Genomic DNA, 27,408 nt, shown 5'->3' with positions numbered 1-27,408 from the left:
CACAAATCCTAATTTACGCACAAATCAAGTATTATGCACGCACAAATCCAAGTGAGTCTAATTTCTCTCCATAGAAGTCTCACATTATCCCTTATGGAAGCAGTTAAAACTCAAACTCTAAATTGACTAATTGATGACCACTGGGAACATATTTGTGAGTTAACAGTGTAAACACTGGTGTTTTCCCGACATCATTTGTCAAGATGTAACCCATCCATCCATTTTCTTGACCTGTTTTATCCCTTTTGGGGACATGGGGAGCGTGTCCCCTACTGTTGGGTGAATGCGGGGTACACCCTGGACTGGCCGCCAGTCTGGCCCAGACGCACTCACACATGCACACCTAGTGACACCTTTGAAGTAACCAATCAACCTTTGAAGCATGTTTTTGGACTGTGGGAGGAAGCTGTGGACACAGCCGGGATTGGAACTGGGGCCTGGATCGGTGCTAACCACCACGCAGCTCCGTAAATGAGTAATTGATCCTGAATTTACAGGAAGTTGCAGTTTTTGTCAAGAGGACCTAGATGCAGATATCAATGTCCAGAACCGGATGTCCACCACCAGAACCGGAAATACCCCCCTATCCCTCAAAAAAAAACTTGCGACCTTAACAAATAGAGTTTTTTTTCCCATTTTCAGCTTTCATTAAACTTTTTCTACAATTCTGAACTTTTTTGTGATAGGTGATAGGTGTAGCGTTAGGATAAGGATAAGTTGCGTGATGTCAGGCGCCATTTTGTCTGAAGCCAGGTCTTTCTCAAGTTTGCTGATAGATCTGCATTTCCTCAAATACTTACATAATTAGCTTTACCTACTAATTCTAATGCTAACCTTTTTTGTAGCAGCAAAACCTTAGTAATTTGTTTTGACCACATCCAGATAAATCCATTGACTGCTTAAACTGAGTGACCCCTCCCTCATGTTTCAAACAGGAAGTGCCTGCTGGTTCCAAGAAGACAAAATCCCATAGACTTCTGTAGAGAAGTAAACAGCTACTACATAGTCATCATATTTGTCAGAATAACCATCCTTGTTCTTCTACCTTTTTCAAACATGTTCTTTCTAGTCCTAATTGTCTTTTTAAGATATTTTTTCCTGTAATTCAACTTATTCAAGTTGTAAACTGATCAATCAGATGTTTACAAAAAAAGTAAATGGTCTCACATCGATACTTCGAAATGATTGACAGATTCTCTAGTGGTAGGGGTGTGGCTTTCCAACAGACTCTCTCCTGATTGGTAAGAGTGGTTGCCATAGAAACGTAGACTCAGACCGACTAGAACCAATCACTGCTTACTTCCAACATGGCAGCATCCTTATTAAAAAAAAAAAAAAAAAAAAAGACAACTGAATTGACTTCATTCGGTTGGAGGCGTTAGTAAGCTGTTTTGTATGGATGACATCACACTCTCTAGGTCCAGTTCTCACGTACATGTCAATGGTCTTATCTTCAGAAAAAAACAAGTTTTTTAGTGTTTATTAACACAATCTGCTTCAAGATCTGTCAACTCAAAATTTGACAAAGTGTAATTAAAGTAGCTAGTTTGACATGTTTGAGTTGGTATTCCAGTATTATGCCCTTCTGTTATTGTCGGGTACTAAATATTGATTATATATAATGCGTGTTTTGTCACTCAGTGAGTTTTCAGAAATCCAGGAAAAGAAACTCAGTTGTTTTTCTGGAAAATACTCAATACAATGCTTTCTAGATCAACAGTGTTTCTTGTAAAATTTTATTTTGAGGAAATCTGTTTCTATTTGGTAAGGTTCAACACTCATATGATCTTTCTTGCTTCTATGAAAGTGTGAATATGAGTATAGGCAGCCACATATGGAAGCACTCGTCTCATATATTGTTTCAGTCAGACGAGCAGTCCAAACAGAGAGAAACACAACATACACAACAACAACAGGCTGTTGTGTATGTTTGTGTGTGCGACTGTTGGTCCAATCCATGCTAACATGCAGACATTACCCCCAGAAGAAAATATTTATTTAGATGTTTATTGTTTACTGTTATGTTTAGAAAGAAGCGTTTTTATGTTTGCTTACTTTCCTCGAGCTAGCACTTTGTTGGATTTCTGCTGTGCATGTGCTGTGTGCACACACTCGAACCTAAAGTTTTTCTATTTCAATCTGTTACTGTTTTCCCTGCAAGCACAACTCATCATCTTCTAGTTTTCATTTCTTTTTTTAAACCATCTAAAGCTTAGTTTCATCATTGCTCTCAAACGCTGCAGCCTTTACACCTGTTTCACAGTAAAATTGATACACAGTCCAAAGTAATTTTTGTCAAATGCTCTAGTTCTTCAAGCCTAGAAAAACACAGAATAACAGTGAAAAAAAAACAACACTTTTTCAGCGTGTGTTAGCTTTTCCAAGTCAGTCACATCTGATTGCAATTTTCTCCCACGACCACCACGCAGGGCATCTGAACCCGCTCTCCGTCTCCCTCTGACTTTGACTCCCTTCAGTAAAATTGCCATCATCCAAAATAATATTTGCCATCAGATGAGTTCTTAAGATGAGCAAAAATACAGTTTCATGTTTCCTCCTTTTCTTTCAACCTTTCCCTTTTATTCTTCTTTGGTATGTATTATGTTGAACTTGACTTTTTAACATCCCGCCCCACCTCGTCCTCCATTGCATTTTTTGATCCACGTGTAAAATAATGCCGGGCCTTTAACATTTGCTTGGGTGGTCTCTCCAGCACTCCAAGATCCTTTCAACCTTCAAGAGGTTTCTATTTGAAAGTTGGTAGTTTGTTTCAACAACTCGCCCCTATGCCACTTAAACATTAAGTTAATTTTCTTTCACATGGCTTTGTATTTAGAGCAAAATCCACAAACACTAAATTAAATTTAAGTGAGATTTCCTAAAATGTGTTGTTTTTTGCCAATATCTAAAAAGTTTTGTAGTTTGATTAAAATTAACCTACATTTTATAATTTCAAACAGTTGTCACATTTTACAGTCTTATAGTCAATTTTAATCAGCTTTTGATAACTTACCAAGGTTATCTGGAGCACTCTTGTGTTTTCATATTTCTCCAGAAGGGGGCACTCTTGACACATGTACCATTTTATCCCCCCAGTCCAACGGGCAGAGGTGACAGAGGTTTGATGAGGTTTCAGTATGAAGTGAAATTGAATAATAGTAACATAATTATCACACAATTAATCTTCAACATGTGCTGCTTTTCCAGCTTCTAATTAAGTAAAAAAAATTCATACAAGACTGGATGATGGTTGTTGTTGCTTCATAGATATACAAAATGCACATCTTGGAGTCTGTTTTTCTTAAAAAAAGACTTAGACTTAAAAAAATAAACTTTTAACCCCTTTATTGAACTATACAACCATATTGTCATCAGATTGGTAAATACAGGCCATAATCTGTAGTGTTGAAAAAAGTAGGTATGTGTTTCTAAAGTAGCTTCAGATCTTCTTATTTTCTTTTCTTGATCCTTCCCTCATTGTTTTTTTATTTCTTTTTGTTGTTTTTTGAGGAGTTTGGAAAGTCGAAAGTCTTTGGTTTCAATCAAGAAGCTGTGGTTGGGCTCCGACCATGGCATGGTCTGGTTGGCAGACCCTCCTTTTAAGGGGCAGCCTGAGCAGAAAGAGAGGAAAAAAACCACAGAAAGAAACTCAATGAGTCCACAGCACTCAACAAAGTTTTCCACAGACCTAGGTCTCCTTTGCTGCACACACACAGACACACACATTCAATATTTGATGTGTGTGGGGAAGTGTGGTAAAGAAATGATTTAATCTAAATCATGCTGTGGTTTTAGCTTTAGCAGTTTTACATTAGGTCCTGCTGCTAATGTGCTGTTGTGTGGGGAATATTTTTACTCCTGCTGTGACAATCATGACTTGATGAACCATGATGAATTTTAACATTAGTTTTTATTAGAACAAATGGAAAGGGGGGAGGAGACACTGTCAAATGAGCAAACTGGGTTTGAAGTTCTAATAGTGTTGAATGTTTTATGCATTTAAAATGTTTTCTTTTACTATTACATAAACAAAGTTGTTGACAATAAATAAGATGTGCAATAACTGTTAGGAGTTTTTGTGGTATCTCAACAATACCAATAGGAATTTTTGATTCAATTATTTTGTTTATAATATAGATGAACTTTTCAACAAAGATGACACAAATGAAAAAATGGAAACATAAGGATCTTTTTGGTTATATATCCTGCACATCTGAGTTTGAACAAATATTTATCGAGATGTTTGAGAAACAACTATCCATCTTAATCCCAAATAATCCCGAAAAAACAATTTGTTTCAAATTTGTTCATATTATGTTTTCAAATAATACATTACTGGCTATAATATACCTATATGTCACACCTAGCAATAAAAATTAAATGTTTGATGCGAATAAACACTTGGGATAGCTGAGAAAAGTAATATTATTAGAGGCCCTAATAATGGACCACTTTCAAAAGACACAAGAAGAGTTTATATATACATACTGTACAAGATCAGTTAGTTATTACGTACTGTACAAGAAGAGCTCATTTATATGTACTGTACAGGAAGAGTTTATATGTACAGGCTCTACAAGAAGAGTTTATATACACTTAATATACAAGAAACGTATGTTTATACATACTGTACAAGAAGAGTTTATATATACATACTGTACAAGATCAGTTAGTTATTACGCACTATACAAGAAGAGCTTATTTACGTATATATACAGTACAGGAAGAGTTTATATATACAGACTCTACAAGAAGAGTTTATATACACATAATATGCAAGAAAAGTATATTTATACATACTGTACAAGAAGAGTTTATATATACCTACCTTATATATACCTACCTAAAAAAGAGCTTATTTATATATACTCTGCAAGAACAGTTTATATACACATACTATACAAGACGAGTTTATATATATACATGCTGTACAAGATGAGTTAGTTATTACGTACTGTACAAGAAGAGTTTATATATACATACTACACAAGAAGTATATGTGTATATACATACTGTACAAGAAAAGTTTTACAATGAATCTTCCGACAAACGAGGTGTATATTTGTATAAACCCCCTTTGTATTTGAGGTTAGTCTTGGTATATTTAAAATGAGCGAGCCTTAAAACACCATGAAAGGATCACTTCATACAGACTGTCAGCTTTTATCTGAACTGACTTCAGAAGGTTTTATTAAGTTCAGGTTTGAGGACTTTCTGTTGAAAACCTGCTGTTATTTTTGTCCTGTCTTCATTTAGCAACTGCACTAATCGTCTGAGGCTTGATAAATGCCCTCTCCAGTCATCTTGTTTCAGCTCCATGTTTGATAGGAAGAAAACCATGTTTTATTTTACGAAGGTCTCATAGAAAAAATAAACGTACCCAAGAAGACCAATAAAGAATGCATATTTAACATCTAATTTGAAATTACAGTAAACAAAATTTTACATAAATTTACTTAAAGCCTTTAACAATATTATCAACAATTCTTCAACAGAGCTATCAATTCTTGTACATGCAACAACACTATCAATATTCTTACATAGCTACATTTATTATCTCGCAAATTCCTCAGAAAAACACTTTTGTTATAATGATGTATACTTAACATAGACATTTCCTCTGCCTCAGCAGTCATTGTCTGTGGAAACAGAACACATGTTATCAGTATGCTCTGGGGTTCATTTGTTGCTAATTTTTCCCATATCCTACCATTACTTGGTAGTACATTTTTTAACTTATTTCCTTGATAGAATGAGGTTTTCATTGTACCCTGATCAGATTTAAGAGAACTTTTGCCAGCTAAGGAGTGCCAGATCATTCATTTGCTTCATTTTTTTACATTTCCAGTTGTGTTACATCTGTTCAAAATACATTCTTTCAGTAGCTCTGTGGCTTTTTAACAGACATTGTATCCATTTTTAGTGGTTCATGTTCAACACTTTGTCCTCCTTGGTTGTCTTCTTTGAATTCCTCTTTGGCTCTAACAGCACTGGTTGGTGCAATCTGACACCAATATACCTTTACGTTGGAGTTCACTTTAATGTCTGTGGAGATTCTTCTGGTTCTTTGGTCACAATTACTGTTATCTGTCTCTTCAATTTGCTATGAGTTTTATAAGGAAGCACCATGAAATAAATGTCTTTATTTGTCAATAGGTCTCATCAATTTAGTTTTTTGATGATACGGCCATCGTGACCTTGAATCCATCAACGCGACTGACTTCTACATGTTGACTGTGTCATGACAACCTGTCAGTTCACCTGACTTTTTCACTTTTTTACACCCTACATGAATCTCTCGCATTGACATTTGTTTAGTTTTCTGCAAGCCACTTTTAAAGATTGAACCTCGTACTGCCAACACACAGAGTGAACAGCTGTTATGGATAACAGGGGTAACGTTGTGCGTCAGAGCACATGGTAGAGTTGAAGCCAAATCAAGTCTCAGACTGATTGATACTCCTGTTATGGATTATATACACCACACATACTACTGTTTTGTTTGCAGAATTTCCATAAAAGTTACTAAACTTTAAAACCTTGACTGAAAATAACAGTGCAGTGAAAACCTGAGATACATGGTTTAATGTTGATTTAAATTCCAAAGTGTTTCTTTAGTCTTTAAATAAAAAAATATCAATATCAAATATTTGACAGCATATTTGCAGGTGTCTTTATCTGAAATCCAATATCGTTCATCCCTACTTTTTTCTATTGAAGTATTGTAGACTTGATGTAGATTGACTTCAGTAATATTGACCCTATGTATACTTATTCATACAACTTATGAATATTATTGTTACAGGGACATCTCTTCCCCTTCTGTGGTCCATGTTTAATGTGATACACATCATACCATTAGATTATACAAGGAAATAATTAAACCACTCTGTTTAAATATTTCCTAGGTATGCAGTCTTTTTTTGCTCCCTGTGGCTTTATTGGTTCATTTTTTAATAATTCTATTGAAAACCATTTGGAATCAAGTTTGGTGGTTAATTTTAAGAACTTTTTTTGTTATTACTTTTGTCATTTTTACATAATTTCAGTGACCGTTGTGGGTTTTTGTTTCATTAACTTTAGAGGACCTACAATTTTGTGGACATGTGTATATAAATGTGTGTGTGAGTGAGTGTGTGTCGTGCTAGGGCCACATTAGAGAGGCCTTTCATGTCTGTCTGGGCTCCTCCTTCTTCAGCACAAAGAGCTTATATTGTGGTCTTTTTAACTAGCGGTATTCCAAAGCCTCTGCAAACTTTGAGCGTGTGTCTCCATGCGAATGTCTACATCATGTTTTGGGGTTATTCCCAGTGCGTGGGATGCCCTAAAATCCTAAAACATTTTCCTTTTAAGTCCCTTCCCCTACATCTGCCACTTCTTCTCTCTCATGTCTATTTTTTTCTTTAGTTTTTCCTATTGGTGTTTTAAAAAAAAATAAGACTTCTGGGCTGGATGGGGTGTGACAGCCAAGCAGTCACCTCCTGACTTCCGACAGAAGTTTGCCGATCTTTTCCCATAAAGTAACTGATGACAAACCTGGGCCCTATTATCATCCCCCCCACCCCTCTACACAAACACCCACGGCTCTTTGATAACTATGCCAATCACTCCAAGCATGCGCTAACACATTTCTCCACACTAGCACTTATTGTGGATTGGGTTTGCTAAAAAAAAAGAAAAGGTTGTTCATGCTTTAATCTTCACTAAAATGAAACACGCCAAAACAGGATGTCCTGACGCTCCATATGGGACTTTTATATAGCAACTGTAGGCTAGCAGGTGAAAGTGATCTATTGATGCTGCTATTCTCCATCCTTCCATGTTGGAGGTGAAATAATGCAAATGTTTGAGTAAAAGTTAGTAGAAGTTAGTCGGTATCCCTAAATATCATTTTTGCTTCATTTCACAAATAAGTTCTGTAATAAAATGAATGTTGGCTAATGTTAGCTCTATGTACTGAAAGGGTAACCAAACACCTAATCAACTTTTTTTTTTTTGGCTGTTGACCTCTATAATGTGACTTTAAAAGTGCTGTCTGTTGATCATTGCCGTTTTTTTCAAAAACTAAAATTAACTTGTTTACTTATTACAAATATAGTCTAAAGCCGTCTGTTTACTGCCTCCTAAAGGTTGAATTGAGGTGTTACAGTTGAATTTTGTGGTCAAACCATTAAAGTCCTATGTCATTTCAGAAGTCTCACGTCATGATCTGCAGTTCCAGTAATGATAGCAGTCATGTTCCTCAGCCTCACCCCTCGGACTGGATTTTCACATTTTAGCTGTGGGTGGAGTCAGCCTGTTTTATTTTAATTTGTCAAAAATTTGGCAATGACCAACAGACAGCCCTTTTAAAGCCCCTTTTATAGAGATCAACAGCCAAAAAAAGTTGATTTAGGGTTTGGTTAGCCTATAACAGTTAAGTGCTAATCAGAGTTGTTACTTTATATTACTATTTATTTTCTTTTTATAAAAAAGGGTGTGGACTAAAATTATGTAAACTCCTAAAATTACTAACAAAGGTTTTTTTCTCTTACTTTAAAGAAATCAAAAGAACAAAAGCAGATTCACTGAACTTGTTAGAGATTTGAATAAATCTCTTAAAAAGTGATCATGTCTTCCTTGTCTGCTTTTCAGTTGGTGTTTGTGAGTAAAAAAGGGACTGATGTTTCAAAAAAATATAATAAACTAGTAAAACAACAGATTTGTGTTAACGTTCCCCATAAAAATGTAAAGCTTGTCCCAGAATTACTGCTGCTTCTGCTCAGACATTGATAATTGTGCTGATAGACATTATTTTAAACCAAAAAAAGTTCATATTTAGTTCTTCATTTTGCTTTGGAATGCATGTCAGGCATGAAAACAACAAAAGTAACAATGTCTTTAAAAAGATTTTTACATTTTATTATTTTTTGCAGTGAATTTTTTTCTGTGGCAATCTGCAAAAACAGTAAATACATTCCATCAAAAAGCACTTTGTGCAAGTTTTAGTTTGACTTTGTAGAAATATAAGCCACCATTTGATTCCTGATAGTTTTAAAAATATGTTTTCAATATTTTTGTCCTCTCTGATTTAGCTGTAATTTTATTTTTAGGGTTATAAAATCATCAATAACTGGGATTTGATATAGAAATGTGCATTTTCTTTTGTTTATAGCTTTTTCAAAGAAATTATTCTCATTGTTTGGTTGCTTTATGTGTTAATAAACCGCATAAAAAACATTGTTTTTGGTAATGTTTTTAGCATAATGCCCAATTAATTAAAAAAAACAAAATTGCAAATTCTATTAAAATGTAACTTACAAACTCTATATTGAAAAAGCTTTATAATAATGAGTATTTCATTTCAAATTGAAAGTCAAAGCTGTTTAAAAATATGATAGACCAACCAAATATCTGAAATCTCCAGGCATACATTGTATGTATGCTTTCATACAAAAAAGTGTTTATTTTGAAACTGTCTAGTACCAAATTCAGCCTAACTGTTCATGCGACAAATGATCCTGAGTATATTCACACAGGCCTAGCAGTCAGTCATTTTTAATTGCCTCATATCTTTTGCACAGATTACCAAAGGAGACAGAACTTTTGCTGTGGGGGGCGTTCCTGAAATTTGTTCTTGTTTTTTTTCTCTCTTTACCTGCAGCATTCATTGTAGTCGTCTGAAACTAGATGCTGAAATCTGACCCCGCAGGACATTTGCAATCACAATAAAGTGTGACCTTGTGTGTCCCAGAGCCCCTTTGATGTGGTTTGAGCTGTTGGATCTCTCTGAATCTTTCCGGCATTCATGCTTGTTATTGAGCTTTCAGCTAGTGATGGATGGGATCAGGAAAAGGGTGACAGCGCTGATGTCAAGTAACACTAATTCACAGATTTTTATGACATTCCAGTGCTCACATTTCAGCTGCTCGTACAAAAACACTAAATTTGGTTCATGTCTGTGTTTATCTGTTGACACAGTTTGACACAGCTGCAGTTGTGTGTGGCGCGCAGCTCTTTCTGCATTTACACTTTTACACATTTTTCGTGTGCTCTATAAACCTCTTTGCTGTACCTGCATACCTGCTGCGCTACTCTGAATTGACTGGACCTGGTCAGCACGAGAAAGCAGCCAAGGGGGAAGATTGAAGCAGCCAGATGCAGCGACTGGGGCTACCGAGGATATCATTACCCGGGGCGTGAAGCTGGCCAAAACGGGCGCCCCCAAGCAGAGTTTCATCAAGGTGGACCCCTGCCTGTGTGGAGGGGGAGGATTCCCGTTAAACGGTCATCCTGCAGTGAGCAGAGGTATTAAGCGGTTGGTGGAAAGAGAAAGCATCCCGTGACTGGAATGAGTTGGAAGCAAGTATGCGTTCTAATACCTAAAGAGAAACTGTAAAACACACTGAGACGTTCTCTTTTTCTAAAACACAGTAATACGTAATTTTGTCCTCTTTGGTTGATGCTTCGTATTTAATGATATTTTTGTGTATCATCAGCATACTTTTTTCTTTTGTCTCACAGTTTCGATCTTGAGATCAATCTTAGGAAATAGTAGAGATATTTTTGGTGCAGCATTATGACAGAATAACTTGATGCATGACCACTGGGGAAAACATCAGCAGTATCTTCGGATGGGAATTGGATCATCTCCCCTTAGTGAGGTAACCCAAAGGCCATTAATTACGGTGCTTTTCTCCAGACATGTGCGGTCCAACGGGTTGACAGTTTGACCGCTTCTCTCTGTGGTCTCCCTCCACTCTTTACGCTCCTCCCATTCCCATCACCACACATTCCAACCACCGGACCGGTCATGTCAGGTCAGGAAAAATAAAGCGCTGCTTTCTTTTGCGCATTCTTTAGCTTTGCAAATTAATGGCCTGAGTACGTGAAAAGGGGAATGACTGATAGATGACTAAAAATGTAACTTTGGAAAGACATTTTGTTCTAAAAATAAAAGCATGGAGACAGAAGGAGCTGGAAAAACGGTTGTTTCTGCTTGCAGCATGTCTATTTTGGCAGCTTGGAGATGGAGTTAGCTCGGCAGTTTGCATGTCTGGTCCTCTCTGGCTTCTCTAGTGGGTTACTTGTGTTTGGATCTCTACAGCTGGCAGTTAACCACTGACTTGGATAGGGCCCCAACACCATGCACTTGATTAAGTTTAGTGATTTGTTATGCAAGCAGAGTATGAAGGTTAAAGTCGTATATCATGCATGATTTTAAGAAGTGCAATTAAAAGAAAACAGATATGAATTGGAAAGGATGTGCTGCAAAGCTGAAATTTGTTGGATAAATGATCATTGGATAATGGTAAAATCATTAGCGTGAGCACAGAGTGTAATTGTAGCTTCATGAAGAGATGTGCTGAGTTCATCAAAAGCTTATGTGAGTGTTGAAAGGACAGTTCACGTTGAGCTGAAAGAGCGAGTGGTTTTAAAGGTGCCCCGGGCCATACACCAGCCGAGTTAAACACACCCTATGTGCGTTTCTGTTTGTGTGAGAAGGAGACTTGACATTTCTGAGGATGCGATGTAGTCACTTCCTCCCAACGGACTGAGCCGCCGTTGTGAGCTTGACCCTGCCGGTTAACCTCTCGCCACCCCTGGCACCGCGGGCGAGGGCCTCGGTCGTGTGTGTTTGGGAGGAGGAGAAAGACAGATTGTGCGTGTGTGCAGCATGTGTGCTGGCAGACCACAGGTGTCTGCTGGTGGTGTCAGGGTGTTAAGAGGTCTTCCCGGAGGCCCCATGACTCTCATCATGTGTTTCAGGGGGAGAGGTTTGCGAGGGTTACCAACACATACCCCTGAGGCATGGTGGGGCAGTAGCTGACAAGCAGGTGCCTGTGTTGACAGCAACCCGACATGCCTGAACCCCAGACTCACACTGCACACTCTTTTACATAAATCCTGAGAAGATGAAGACACTGATTGCAGTGAAGGCAGAGGGAATCCCCTGTTGCACACAAACACACACTGGATCTCTTTTCATGAAGTCAAAGGTGAAAGACAGAGGAAAATGCACACTTACTGCTGGGCTTGTGTGTGTTTGTGACCTCGCCAGAATTCACACTCGTGTGATCTATTACCAACATAATAGATTAACAATCTATGCAACTGGAAGTTAAAGAATCCTTTTTTAAAGTTTGGTTTAAAGCAAAACAGTTTATAAATTAAACCTTGTACGAGTGCATTTTATTCAGGTGTATCAGTGCATGTCTGGGAATGATTATTTTGCTTAGACGGTTGGGGAGGAGACTAGCAGCAGGAGGTTGAGGAAAATTGGAACAGCTGTTGATTAACATAAGGGTTCTCTCTTTCTTTCTCTCCTTTTTTTATTTTCTCTTGTAGTGGAGGAAGAAGAAGAAGAAGATGAAGAGATGATGGAAACGAAGCCGGCTTCAGAGTCGGACCAGCCGGATGAAGATGACACCAAGGAAAATAAAGAAGGTAAAAAGACAGTCTCAAAGTCCTAAAAAAATAAACTTAGATTGTAGTCACCAAAAAAATAAAAAATATATATGTAAGAGGTTTTGACTAAATGAATTTCATTTTTTTAAAGTGCAAAATAGGGGCTGCATGGTGGCAGAATGGTTAGTGCTCTCACCCCACAGTGAGAAGGCCCTGGTTAAAATCCTACCTTCGCCCAACAGTAGCCGGGACAGGCTCTAGAAAAAGGATGGATGGAGTAAAAAACAACTAATCCAATTCTAAAGTTGTAAAAATACTGTTTTTCTTAAACATGACTAAGTCATTTAGCATCAATGTCTTCATCTTGATTTGAAAAAGTAAATGTCATAGCCATGGAGCCTGAATATCATGGCCGTTGGAAAGCTCACTCTGCCCAGGATTGGTTGCCCAGCAAACAGAGCCCCCTGCCGCTCCAATCACGGCCCGGAAAATAGAGAGCCGCAGCCAACCCAGCGGCGTTCGTTTGCTCTACGCAGACGGAACTTTCCAGCGGCTGTGGCTGCTGTACTCCAGCTTCATAGCTATGCGGTTTTTTTTTCAAATCAAGACAATAATTAAAAGAACGCAGCTGCTAGTTAAAAGAAGTACAAAAGTTTCCCCTCATTTTACTTTTATTTTATCCCCTTTCGAGTTAATGTTCAAAGTTTCAAGCAGCGCCAATAGCTTGAAACTGAATGGAATTTTAGAAAAAAGGCAGTTATTTATTTCCGTTGTGTTGTCGGCTTTTCTCATCGTGCTTCCGCTTTTATCGTCGTGTTGTGGCTTTTGCATTTATGTGAGCCATGTTGGCCACCGTAGATTTTACAAGCAATTTTAGCAGTATTTTTGTAAAGGCTCGTATTTCACTGAAGAAATCAATTTCTTTACTTAGTTTACATTTGAGTGACCATGGTGAGAAAAACTACCTCTACCGTGATGGATTTTAAGGAACAACCATCAGAATCACGTTTATTGACAAACTTCTGCTGTGATGGACTTGAGGTGTGAAGGACACAAGCAAACTTCACATAAAACATTAAAAACTAGGAACATATGAGCATGTAAGGGACCATGTTTACCATCGCATTCCAACAGTTGACCTGTCCATTGTTCTTCTTTTTTATTATATTTGCACATTTGATTATACAAAGACAGTCTGAATTAGCTCCTAATGCTTCCCGCGACAGATGGGCTGTTAAAGTTATGCCATCAGTTGTTGCAAAGACACAAAACTTCTCATTCTTTGTCCCTGGCTTCTTTCCTCCCACCACTTCCCTCATGCTACTGGTCAATCCGTCATGAACTATGGCCACTCATGTGTGACACCCTCTGCCAGTCAGTGGGTGTATCAGATCGGAGGGCGGGGTAGGTTACAGTTGGGGTCAGCATATCAGCTCTATGGCATGTGGAGGTCAGCGCTGATTAAAAATCTCTCACTTGACCCCCTGGTCACATTTCAAAGCGAGGAGCAATGAAGAAGTGTGCATGCGTGTGTCTCCATTCATGTGCATGTCAATGGTTCATGTGGAAGAGTAGATCATTCAAAAAAGGGTTTAAGGTTAAATTGAATTAAAGAACACACTAAGTATACAGACTGATAGGAATATTTGTATCTAGGCAGATTAAGTGAGCATCCAACTCAAAATCAAGTGGACAAACACATTAAAGCGCATATACTCCCATAAACACACACAGCCATCTGTCTCCTCTCCATCCAGGCTATTAGGACGACTGGTCTTTGATCTTTCCCACTCGATTCACTCAGTCTTTTCTGACAACTTGTAAGAAATACAAAGGGATGGGGGATCAAAGTCAAAAGGCAGTGTAAAGGTCTCTATATGTACTGTTTATCTGCATGTGTGTGAGTGTGTAAGATCACATGTGCGCTTAGGGACAGTGACATTAAAAACCGGACTCCATGCTGTGCTGCCATTATGTTCAAAGGCAGACAAGCTGCTCAGAGGGCTTTGTTTTTACTCATGTTTATGAAGTTTTGCTCTGGGACTTTACTGGGAAAGATGTATTAGGAACTGTTTGTAGTTTATTGAGTCTTGCATGTGATTCTGCATTTCATGAAGATGAAGGGAATGTGGATCTCACAGCTACACCACATGCTGCTTTACAGCACTTGGTGACATCTATGCATGCCTTACTTTATAAGTATGTGATGTCAGTATTATGTATTAGTAACATGATAGATTTAGAACTTTTTTTTAAATTTATCCTAAGTATGCTTTTGTTTTTGTGATTGTTTTGTATATTTTTAAAAAATAACTGTATGGATTTCATTGTACTAACACAAAAGTTCATAAATCCAGCATTCACTCACTAGGCACAGACACATCTTTTAGATATCTAAATCATGGCTATTTCAAATCTTACTGCATATCTCGGTTTAGATCTCTAGCAAACGACTTTCCCACAGCTAAATGTGTTGCAGTCCCATCATGCCTTGCATGTAATAAAAAAGCCATTTTGGTAGTTTCTTCCCACAGAACACATGATGCTTATTAGTTATCTACGGCATCTATAATAGATATATTAGATAGCTAATATGCATCTACAGTAGATAGCTGTCTATTAGATCAGGGGTTGGCTGGTCTGCAGCCACAAAAAATTTGGGGAACACTGTATTAAATGACTAATAGACATCTATTGTAGATGTCCACTGGACATCTCAGACAACTCTATTAGATGTCTATCAATAGTGTTCTGAAAGATATCTGAATATAGAGGTCTACTATGCATCTACTTGCATCTACTACCAGGGGCAGAAGCTCCACACAGCGTAGCTCCTCAGACCATTCGAGCACTCAAACCCCTCCACCACGTTAAGGTGGCGGTTCAAGGACAGGTACTAGTATTTCTTGAGTGAAGTTAAGTGATAATATATCGATTTTAATAAAATTATAACATTTGAGATTTCATACTTTTTGTCATGAAATGCCAGATTTCTTTGACAGTTTTAACTGCTAAAGCTTTGGCAGATGGTAAGTATTCTTATTTTTCACCATACTGTAAAGAATCTTCTGATAATATTTGTGAAAATAACCAGATTCATTCACTATCTTTGCTAATTATTTCCAGGTTTTACTTCAGAGCTTAATATAGCAGATATAAAAATGAAGGATTGTACACATATGTTGCTGCTTTTTCCTTATTTTTTCTCATAGACAACCCTGTAATAGGCCGACCTTGCAAATACATTAGTATTGGCTGCTATCTCCCTTGGTCAGCTTCAATGTGATTGGCTGAGCTTCACGCTGATGCCTGGAAAGCTGAACATTATTCTTTTTTCTGTGACAGGCCCTGCTTTGATAGCAACACAAAAGTCCCAGTATTCAGTTCAATGATGATCGAAGTCACTGCGAGCAAAGTCAATATGACGAAACACCACTGATGCTCCCAAAGTGTACATGTGAATCCATAGTAACATGTCTGACTTCTTTTAGTAGATAATTTGAACAAAACTCCTTGCCTATAGATCAATATTCCATTTGCAGAGTTGATTCTTAACTATAGCAAGTTCACGATTACACCATTTATTGTGAAGAATTGCAGCCTTTCTTTCTTTGCCGCTCTATCTATGATTTCTATGCCTTTCATAGCCTGACAGCTGGACAGAGAGGTGTCTGTGTTTGAAATATTTTGACTGCATGATAGTCCAGCTGTGTCCTTGTCTGTACTCCAAGTGTATTTAGTTTATGTGCCAAACATCTCACATTCTCCAAAATGATCAGCGGAAGAACTGGTTTCAACTTCCTCCTAATTCTGTTTTCTGCTGTTGGCCTAAAGCCCCGATGTCTCCTCTGCAACTCATCTGGATCTGGGCTCCATTGTAGTCATGACTTGGCTTTCTGAAGTAGCTGTTCCCAAATGTGAACAGCTTTCCAATTGTCATGGTTACTCATCATAACAAATGTCAAAATGTGTTGGAATTACTGATAGAAATCCTTGCTGCTGGACAACATCCAGCTGGTTCAAAATGTTTCAATCAGTGTTGTAACAATAAACTCTGAAAAAAAGATCATTAAAACATTTTTCACTTATGTTGAACATTTACAGATTCTATTAGAAGGAAAATTACATTTTTACTTTTATATTTTACTTCCACATTTTATTTTTGAGACTATAGATGTTGGTAAAATTAGGGCTGTGTTTTGGGAAGAGTCTACCAATTTGATAAATCACAATTTTTCGTCCCCCTCTAACAAATGCTTCCTTTAAAAAACATTCCCAGTGGTGTTTGGATTATGATTAGGACGTTGTTTTTTTTGTTTTTGTTTTTTTTTACCAAAATTCCACAACATAAATGTCTTAAAAAGCCATTTTTCATGTTGATCTGAAGCCTCATTTTCCAAAATCTCCTCTTGGTGGGCGTGGCTTTTGGAGCTGACCTGAATAGCCCCGCCCCTGATCACCCCCTGTCTGATTATGATAGCTCTGTATTTCACTCGTGTAAATCTTCACCACTGCTAGATAAGAATGTCAAGCAATATCAATAATGTCCAGCCATATCGTTTTGAACTGGATGTCAGCTCAGATGAGGGAGTGAAGATCTTCATGGACCGAACTTCCTCCAAAAGCCTGCCCGGCGCTGCATTAAAATCAGCTGATTTGTGCTGATCACATGGATGACTGAAGAGTTACGGTTGTTCAAAGAGCCTGTGTTATTTTGTTGTCTTGAGGACATCTTCTGTGTTAAAGGCTTAAGCACTACAACTGGATCTCAGACCCAAGTTGCTTTTACCCAAAGAAAACTTGAAGTCCTTTTCTTTGATAAAACGTATGAAAACATTTTTCAACAATGTTGCCTGGCTTCCAAAATATTTGTTTTAGTAAAAAAAAAAAAAAAAATTGAAATGTGTCTTCACCAATCGGATTCTGTAAGTAAAAATAAAGTGCTATGTAATTGCTTTGGTGCAGTGCTCCTGAAAGAGGTATGCTGGGGTCAGGGCTTGAGTGGGACACAGAAGATGCTGAACTATATGCTTGCTTATAGATAAATAATAAAAATTTGTTTCAGCAGCATTAGAAATCGATATAAGGGTTGACCAATAAAATACTGCAATATTTCACAGAATTTGTATTTTCCTACACCTCTAAAGAAAACGTGAATAAAGATATGATTTGTCTTTAATCAGATTATTTTTCCAACAGGCTCATTTCCGATGCTGAGAGAGCTCACGGAGGAGGAAAGACAACAGATCCTGCATTCATCTGAGTTTCAAAGCTTCTTTGAGGGCAGCATCCGAGTGATGGAGAGAGCCCTCGCTGAAGACTGCGACATATACTTTGATTATAGTGGTCGAAACCTTGAGGACAAGGAAGGGTGAGCTGTTAACACCTGACATGTCTCCCTAAAATAATATATTTAGGGTCTCTTTTCAAAAGTAGGTTTGTTTGTCTCTACCGGGAGTCTGAAAGAAGTGGTGGTTTTGATATGGGAGCACTAACTTTATCATGCATCTTCAACTGTGCTAAAAGTGACTCATAGCCACTGAGTAACTCTTGGGGCTTGAATTCTTTTGTTTGATCTTCCAAAAGGATGTCTTCATAATGAAGTCACACTCTTTGAGGGCTGAAGACCCCTGTGAACCGATAAACATCACAGCTTTGAGAGCATTGTGCTAACATCTGAGCCACTGCCTGTGTCAGTCAGATGGAGGTTATCAAAGCCTTGGCTGAAGCTGTGAGAGTCAGACATGCCAAGCCGCTTTAGGATGCTGTCGAAATCTCATTCCAGCTTTGACCGCTGCAGCAGGAAAGCATGAAACCAATGGTAAATACATTTTATGTCCAAAACAGGTCCCAGCCCAATGCTCGGCGTCGAATCTGGTTTCCTCTCCCCGAGGACCCTCTTTGTGGCTTACATTTTCCTGAGAGTTTCACATTTATTTAATGGTCTCAAGCTCCCATGCATGTTTGGTAGTAAGGAGTACTTTAAAGATTGTGTGCAGTCAAGTATCTTTACCCTCATAGAACTTACACAAGTACAAACTAAAAACGGTTGTGTTGCAGTTTTCTGAAAGGATAAGTAACCACATAAATAATGAACTAACACCGCAAGATGTTAAAACCCTTTTCATCACCTTTAAACAAACAACATACAAATTAATAAATGTATGTATTCTCTTTAAAAAAAAATAAATGCATTATTGTCATATAAGACAAAGTTACATGTATAATTTTATCAGGGAAGTGACAAAAACGAATGCTATTGCAGTTCTAATATTTTCTAAGCTTCATTTGCTACTTTATACTGTTTTGAATCTATTACATGTCCTCATCAGGCACCAATTTTATTGAAATATTAAAATAGCACTCAGCCAACTTGAAAAAACACTCAAAATTGATTATACATCTTTGGTGTTTTTTAGAGACATGGGTAGTGGCTCCAGACTGTCCCTCAGCAGAGTCTTCTATGACGAACACTGGTCCAAACATCGTGTGATCACCTGTCTGGACTGGTCCCCTCAGGTGCGGGTATAAACTGTCTCATTTTTTTAAATATATATATTTTTTTGCCTCTGTTGTTGAAAAAATGTAGACTAGTTTTTATGTTGATTCTTCTTTTATTAATTTTTGCCTGTGTGTTGTGTTCACCAGTATCCCGAGTTGTTGGTTGCCTCCTATAACAACAATGAAGAAGCCCCCCATGAACCAGACGGCGTTGCACTGGTTTGGAATATCAAATTTAAAAAAGCCACACCTGAATACATCTTTCACTGTCAGGTAACTTTGAGTTCTTTTTATATTTTAGTGTTTGTTTTCTCCCTTCATCGTTGCTTTCTTTCTCAACATTTTTATGAATATTGGGATCTTTTGCCCTTTATCCTCACTTTCCCTTGGAGTTTTTTGGGGACTCTGGACGGTAGTGTGCAAAACAAAATATAATGTACTATGACTACACAACCTAGAATGCTTAGATTGCTTAAGAGGCAGCAGGTGATTGGTCAAAAGGGTTGATGGGAAGTTCTGTATATTTTCCAGGAAACTCTTTTGTTCATGTGTGTCTCTTTTTTCTAAATTAGTCAGCCTCTGTGAAGAGTGCAACACTGGTAATAAGTCAAACTTTTTTCCTACTCATTCGCAATATTCTCAGCGTTGTTCATATCACTCTGCAAGGCTCCTGACTATGGCAGCCATAATGCTCCGGGTATCCAGTTTACATAGCTGTACTGAAGATTTTTACAGATTTCAAAGTGCCTTATACCACAGAAAATCATTTCAGTGTCAGCAAGCACAACCAGAATTCATACATTAGTTGCACCAAATTATATGTTGATTTTTGAAAATAAACAAATACATTTCTGGGTTTGAAAGTTCTTTTCAATTTTTAACAAAAGTATATATTACTTTATCTTGGACTAATTTTATTATTAAAATATTTTTAATTAGACTGTATTGTCTTTGAGTGTGCGTTTGTTTCTGTCTGTCTTGCTGTGCATTATGTTTGGAGTTTTATGTTCTGCAGAGCTGAAAACCAGTTTTAAACTGAGTCAAGCCTGATCGTTTTAATCCTTTCCTGTTTATTAAATAATTGTAATTGAAATATATACAAATATGCACTTTTTATATTGAAAATCTTAAAATAAAAAGCAGCAAATTATGGGAACATTTTTGAAAAAATTGCTAAAAATATGGGGGATAACTTGATTGTAAATGAGAAGTGAAAATAACAACATTTCTTCAGAAATTTGATAAAGAGAATAGTGTGGTCTATTGAAGGCACCTATAGATCCATCCATTTTCTTAATCTGCTTTATCCCTTTTTGGATAAAGCCTAATCCAGCTAGTGTTGGGTGAAGGCAGAATGCACGGTGGACAAGTCGCCAGTCTGTCGCAGGACGGTTCTTGTTTTTTTGGAACATAAATTTAACTAAAATGTTCTTTTAAGTTACTAGTCTACTTTACCTGCTAACAAAAAATGGAGGAATAAATACATTTTTTAAAGGTAAAAAACCTTCAGACTGACTTGATTAGTATGCATGATATAGAACATAAGTTGACATATTAGAAAATGTCACACATTCATATCACATCACACAGATGCCACCTTAAAGCAACACATTTACCTCCATAGATATGTTTGTTTAAAAAAAATCAAATAAATCAATGTTGTAAATGTGTGTTATAATTTTAACGTTCTCAAAGACAGAACCACATGTTCAACACAAGCATTTCCACATGAAATTTCCCATGTAAGACTTGCTTCCCAGTAAAATTCTTACGTACTAAAATCTGTAAACACAACATTTTATGTTCATGCTCAAATTCATGTGGTTGCACAAGTAGATAAAAAAAAACATTTTATTTTGAATGTTTCTGGAGAATTTCCATGTGGTTTTGACATAAAATCTGCATGATGCATGTACATAAGACTTAAATATTGCGGCTTTCGGTTGTGCTCTGACGGGAAATTGCTACTTCTAAGGAGGAGACATTTGAGATCAAGGATGTTTGTGTAAGTTGTAAAAAAGGGTCTTATCTCAGCTATGTGAATTAAAACTGACTATCATTTTTATGACATTTTATTGTTTTCAAGAAAATTAAAAGGCTTTGGTTGATTGATTGTTTGATTGAAGCTGATTAGCTTAAAGTCTGAAACAAGAACCAAGGCCAGCATTTTTTATTACAGAAATAAATTATAGTAATGTTCTTTCTTTAGTCACTCTTTACCAATTTAGTGTTAAATCTTATAATTTCTTTAGCCAGTTAGGCTTCATACAGCTATGAGATCCTTTTACTTAGTCAAGTTCTTTCATAGACATAATTAGGGAAAATAAGTAGAACAACGTACAAAGAAAAAGACTGAAGTTTTTACTTATTTGTCCTTTTGAATTCTCTATTACTCTGAGTTTTCAAATAATTTTTCTTCCATCTACAGCTCTGTAGTATAATTCAGTTAAGGGGTTTATTTTACAATCTTAAAAGTTTCCTGCGGGTTTTTTTCCCAAATCATCACAGATAACATTTCTGATTTACAAAATTCAAAAGAACGACCAGAGAAATAAAAGTTTAGATTTTTAAAGACCCAGTTCGATGAAAATTGTGTTTTTGTGACATTTTTCAGATGATGGGGGACACATAAAGAAAATAAAGCTTAAAATGCTTCTTTTTTATTCTGTTATTTGAATTATTGTAAAGCTGACAGAAATATGTTGTTGGGAAAAGCTTGTAGGTGTGATGTAGGACATTCATTGGGAAGCCACAAGCTCCCAGCCCTGCTCCATTCTGAGGCGACTACATCCATGATCGTCTTTGTTATCCTGGTCTGAGCTGGCATCTGGATCAAAACTGTTCGATGGGATAGCTCCAATTTTTGTTGCACCAGTTGTTTTAGGTTGTGTTTGTGAGCGTGCATACAAAGAGATGATGGGAAGTGAGGGTGGGTTTACTCAGCCCCAACAGTCCTACCCAGAACTCAGCAACGATGCACTAATAAACTACTGTTGTTCTGCAGAAACCATGTCCTAGAAAACGAGACGAGTTTTTGGATTTTGGCTAAAAACGACATAATCATAATTAAAAGGAGCACTTTGAAAATAGATCAAAAGATGTGGGACTTTAAGGGTTCCTAAAACTATGTGTCTCTGCATCTTTGGTGTTGTTTCCTCTTTCTGTTCTTATTGGTTGTTGTGCCTCTCCACATTATGCTGATTGGTGGATTTTCTCTGGAACATGCCCACATCACTACTCCAAAGAGATTCTATAGATTATTTTTAATACTTTGGTTTGATGGTTCTGTCAGACTGTTCGGAACAGAGATTAAACAAAATGATGTGTTGACAGTGAAGTCAGCGGCTGACCTTGGGCTAGAACTCTGTGTTCTGAGCTGAGCTTCATGCCAGCTCTGACAAGTAAACACTAAAGAAAGACAGAAAAGCAGAAAATAACTCTACCCAAGAGCCTGTTCGGTCTAAGAGTTAGTACTTGAGCTAGCTGCAGTTAGATGGATATAAATGTGGAAGCGTGTTCTTCTCCTGAAGCCCCTGAACAACAAGAACTGGTGCCTCTTCTTCTTTTTACTACTTTCTCTGATGCTTTTTGGCTCCAATCTTCTGTCCCGAGCAAGACTAATAGAGGGCAGCCACATGTTTCCTCTCTGGATCTGTAATCACACACTATATGCATACAGCCCCCTCACACGCACATATTGCACTTTGGGTTGGCACATGCTGCTGCAGTTGGAAGGCAGTGTTTAACATCACTTCAGCCATTTTGGTTTTTCAGATTTGCCCACAGAAGCCGCTTTCATCTAGTAGATGGATAGGTAGTAACTTAAAGTGTGTATGCATGTGCCTGCAGCAGCCATATGTGCTGCTGTGGTGAATATGCACATTTATGAGAAAGAATGACTTTGCAGGTTGATAGTGGAGAGCTGGGGTTTGTGGTCTAGATTGGATTCAGCATAGGCCCTTATTGTTGAAGGCTGTGGGTTTCTTTTTTTAAGATTGGAATTTTATTGAAGTCAGACTTTTTGTTGTTTAGTTATTCAGAACCCTGTAGATTGAATTGAGACAACTGCTAAAAACAAACAAAAAATAGTGTTTTAACTTCTAAAGAACAAAGTTGAACCAAATTTATTATATCATCACTACAATCTCACTTGCAATAACAAGTAAATAAAAAAGTAAACATTGTACACTGAATAAGCTAGTCTTGGTTTGCATGATTGAAGGTCATTCAAACACAGCTTTAGTTTGTTGTGTTTGTGGCGTTTAGGAAAGAACAATTAGGGGTTCTTGCAAAAATTGTTTTGGCAATATGTTGCAGAGCCCAATGATATGTTTTTTTATTGTTTTGGGCTCTCATTTGACAAAAAACTTGTCAAACAAAACACTTGGCTGAATTATCACTGCCTTGTTTGGGCCCCTCGAGGACTAGCATTCTGCTGGTTAGTCATAAACCCAGCCCGACCAGCTGATTGCTACTCAACCAATTAGAAGCTAAAATGGCAGCTTAGTTAATAAAAAAAAAGCTTTCAGGACTCTGGACGCCGGGGCCTGGAGTTTGACTTCACATCTACTTGATGAATTATTTTTCTTAATATTTTTGACTGTCTTTAAAGGTTCTGTTTGGACACATCACAGTGGCTCAAGAACTCACACAGAATGATATTTAAATTAGGATCAAGAACCTGAAGTGCAACACAGTCTACACCCATTAACACTCTCAATGTGTTACTCCATTTCCCACTGGAGACATTTTTTAATATTGTTTAGTTGTCACATTAGGGTCGCTCGGTAAAGTGCTCCACATTATTGTTGAAGTGAAATTGTACAAATGCTTACGTCTCCATTTGATTGTAAGGACATGTTTTGACTTTCTATCTTTTATAGTGTACTGCCTGGAGCCGAATGGGAGAGCCACTCATGTTTTATCCTCACTGGTGTGTTAGTGCAGAATAAGCTTCAGCCTGAACTACTGTTCCTCTATTTATTTCAATGGACAATGCAAGTTTAACACTTGTTAACATTTCATGAGCCAGCACGACTGAACTGAATACATCTGCAGCACACAAACTGTAACAAAGAACAACCGTTAACACTGACTCCTGTGACCAGTGTTGTGTAACACAACATTTAAAGCTTTAGTCACATGCTCCTGTCCAGGGTAGACCCACATGGGTACTGCAGATTTTTGGGTTGTCAAGGTCCGTGGAGGGTTTTAGAGAGGAGCGTCCTTTGAGGCTTGTAAGTCCACCTCAGGGGAAGCCATGAAAATGGAACGTACGATTGTCGTGAAATATTTAAAAGGATAATGTAAGATAAACGCACTTAGGGCGCCTGTTTGATGCTGTACGGTACCCTAATGCCACACTCTAGTTGTTTGTAAGGTGGATATATTGACCTCTTACTGACCTTGTGAATGCCGTATGCATAAGGTGTACATGAGATACTTAAAGTCCCTCTATGACAATTTTTTTTTATTTAAAAAAACTTTCCCAGAAGTGTTTAAATTATGATTATGACATTTTCAACAAAAATCCCACAACCTAAATGTCTTAAAAAGTCATTTTTAATGTTGATCTGAAGCCTCTGTTTGCAAAATCTCTTCTGAGGGGGCGTGGCTTTTGGTGCTGAGCTGAGTTGCCCCACCCCTGATTCTTTCATTGGAAAAATGCCACACATGCATGGAGGGGGACTTTAAGTGCTGTAGGACGCCAACATAAATTTTGTTCTTGAACAGGCTGCACACAAAAAAAAGGCTGTTTTCAATACAAAGTAAGCTCTTGGAATGTTAGCGAATATTTTTTAACTGAGTATAATGACAACATTTGTTTACCATAAACTTTGGACACCATCATTCAAAAAATAGTTTCAGAATCAACCAGATCATAGGTCGGGCTCAGTCCTCTTTAGGAAAGAGTTGCCACTCTTGTAGGTTCTTGTCCTTGTGTGCTTCCCTTAATCCTGAAAGTTGGATCCATCACTACATTGTCACAATTGGGTCTAATCTTGTAACTTCGGCCAAAGTCTTACCTCAATAAGGGACCAGTTTAACTCAAAATTTCAGAGTAGTCTATTCTGTTCTGTCAAATACCATTGAACTCAGTATTGACTTATAACTTATTTCACAGTTAAATGACCACCAACAGTTGTACGAAAGCAAACATTTTACATGTTTTCGAAAAATTATTTAATGATCAGAGTTTTGCCATCAAAACACAGAATATAAAAAAAAAATGGTACAAACTCTTGGAGAGACTTAAGAGGAAGCTTGTATCCATTCATTTCTTCCATCCATCCATTTCGTCCTAATCGGGGTCCCAGGGAACTTACATCGCAGAGTGTAGGTGGCCAGTCACCCACAAGGCAATCCTGAAGTTGTGTATTTCTGTAGTAAAAAAAAAAAGAAGAACTAACTGGATGTTTTATGGCATGGTATTTGATTTACAATGCACGTTCTGTACAGACACCAATAAAACTGAAGATGTGAGCCAAGCAAACAAACAAACAAGATGTGGAAAATTTACTAATAGCAGTTCAAGGAGGCAAAGAACGACCTGTTTGTGCTCCCAGAGCCTCTTCCTTATGCTCTAACTCCATTGTTTGTCTGTTGAAATGGAGACTTTGGCTTGGTTTTCTCTTTCCTTGCCAGAAACCACAGAGTGACAAAATCTGTGGGGTGTCATAAACGAGTGAAGCCAAGTAGAGAAAGGTGGTTGGAGGGGAGGGGGGTTGCGAAGGCTGGATGCAGGAAGAGACAGTTGGATCCATCTGGTCCTGATAATGCAGAGTGGAAAACAGATGAGTGCGGTAAGAGATTGGGGGATACAGCATGGAGATTGGGATGATATATTGTAGAGCGTGCTCTATCTGGCCTCTATGGGGTTTTTTTTCAACTAAGACTCACTTTATCGTCACCCAAGATGGACAATACTTACCCCACAAAAGAGAAAAGAATAAAGATTTCTCACTTTTTACATTTTATTTTTTTCTTTCACTCTTAAAAGAATTGCTTAATCTTTAAATCGATTAAATCGATTATTTGTTGAACAATAAAAATATTTAAGCAAAACTTACTGCTCTGACAACAGAATTTGAGCTGCCCCAAAATCCAAATTTCTTAGATAATTTTTTGTGGTATATTAATGCTGGGGTTGTTGTCAAGCTTTTACGGTTTAAACTAGAGGTAGGACTGAAATGTTTTTCCATAAAACCATGATTTGTGTGTTATTTTCGAGCTTTCTCTGGAATAAAAAATCATAAAATCCAGTAGTATAAGTATATAAAAGTTGTGTATTTCATTTGATCCATCCACTGAGGAAAGGATGTGCTGTAGGCCTAGTCTGATCCGCGGCATGATTCTCCAATTCAGCTTTTGATACTAAGTGTCGACAGGAGGGTTTGGGTCCAATATTTAGTGTCTTTAATATGACCCGATTGTGGATTTAAACCAGCAGCCTCCCAGTCTCAGAGTTGACACTACCAGTTGGCCACTGAGCTGGTTTTTGTTATTCACTTATGTATACAACTTTGAGCTCTGATGTTTCCCTTCCAGATGTGGAGGCTTCCCATTCCACAGGCATGAATGTTCCTCCACACCACAAGGATGCTAGCTTTTAAACTGAGTGTTGATAACACGCCAGATGTTACCTCTCCTCCTTATTTCAAAGGATATGACTGTGGACAAGTTTTCAAACATTTTCATCTTCTCCTCACATATTTAGATTTTCTAAACCCGTTACAATATGTGCAGATATGTAACTTTGTGAACTCAAGTCGCTTACTTGGACTTAAGTCCTGAATTTGATCATTTTAGACACTTGAAAAAATGTGAAAAGACTTGCAACTCAACTTGGACTTTAACACCAGTAACCCTTCATTTGGAAGAGAGCCTTTTGAGTCAAAGAGAGTTATTTTAAGATTTCAGCTATAAAATGTTTAAACTATTAACATCTTCATCAATATTGTTTCCATCAGAACAAGTGTAGCATGCGTCATAATGTGAAACACTGCATGTATAGCGACAGTTTTTTTTACAAAGCTGTGTCTCATATTGAATGCTGTGTATAGTCACAAAGCCTAAAAACATAAGGTGAACGATTGCTTGAGTTGTGTTTTTTTTCAGAGTTTAGTCAGTGATTTAGTTCGTCAGATGGCAACACTGATAAAACTTTAAACTTAAAGCAAACAAATGGAAAAGAGTCTCTTGATTTGATCCAGCATCTCCTTTTTGTACCTATGAGGGGTTAAAGATATTTCAGTAAAGGAGGAAACTGTGAGGGTAGAAGAGAGCATTAAGCAGGAATGTTTTTGTTTATGTCTGTTTGTTCCTTAGATTTTAGGTTATCTTTAAATGTTGAAATTAATAGTATTGGAAACAGGAAAAAAATTGTCTTCTTCAGTCAATTTCAGCAAAATTATGTTATGTATTTATTCACATTATTTAGATATTGTTATTATGAAAACTGAACAAAATCATTTATCTGTTTGAATCTGTTAGATTAATATTACTGTTAACCATATGATC

The 27,408-nt window shown here is 37.4% G+C and overlaps 1 protein-coding gene across 8 annotated transcripts in view; it reads left to right on the top strand.

Moving 5' to 3' along the window:
* Positions 1-27,408, top strand: part of LOC112163508 (cytoplasmic dynein 1 intermediate chain 1) — a 70,331-nt gene that overhangs the window by 12,722 nt on the left and 30,201 nt on the right. For all 8 annotated transcript variants that reach the window (XR_002917282.2, XM_036214226.1, XM_024299948.2 and 5 more), the window contains 4 exons: positions 12,328-12,426; positions 17,587-17,758; positions 18,807-18,906; positions 19,036-19,161. Coding sequence is in view for 7 of the 8 variants with exons in the window: in XM_036214226.1 (XP_036070119.1) it covers positions 12,328-12,426; positions 17,587-17,758; positions 18,807-18,906; positions 19,036-19,161 (497 nt within the window). In the remaining variant the exon portion in view is untranslated. The remainder of the gene's footprint in view (positions 1-12,327; positions 12,427-17,586; positions 17,759-18,806; positions 18,907-19,035; positions 19,162-27,408) is intronic.

The sequence above is a fragment of the Oryzias melastigma genome, linkage group LG11 (genome assembly GCF_002922805.2).
Source record: "Oryzias melastigma strain HK-1 linkage group LG11, ASM292280v2, whole genome shotgun sequence".
NCBI lineage: Eukaryota > Metazoa > Chordata > Actinopteri > Beloniformes > Adrianichthyidae > Oryzias > Oryzias melastigma.
The sequence above is the reverse complement of the archived record's forward strand: the minus strand, read 5'-3'. Positions and strand labels throughout refer to the sequence as shown.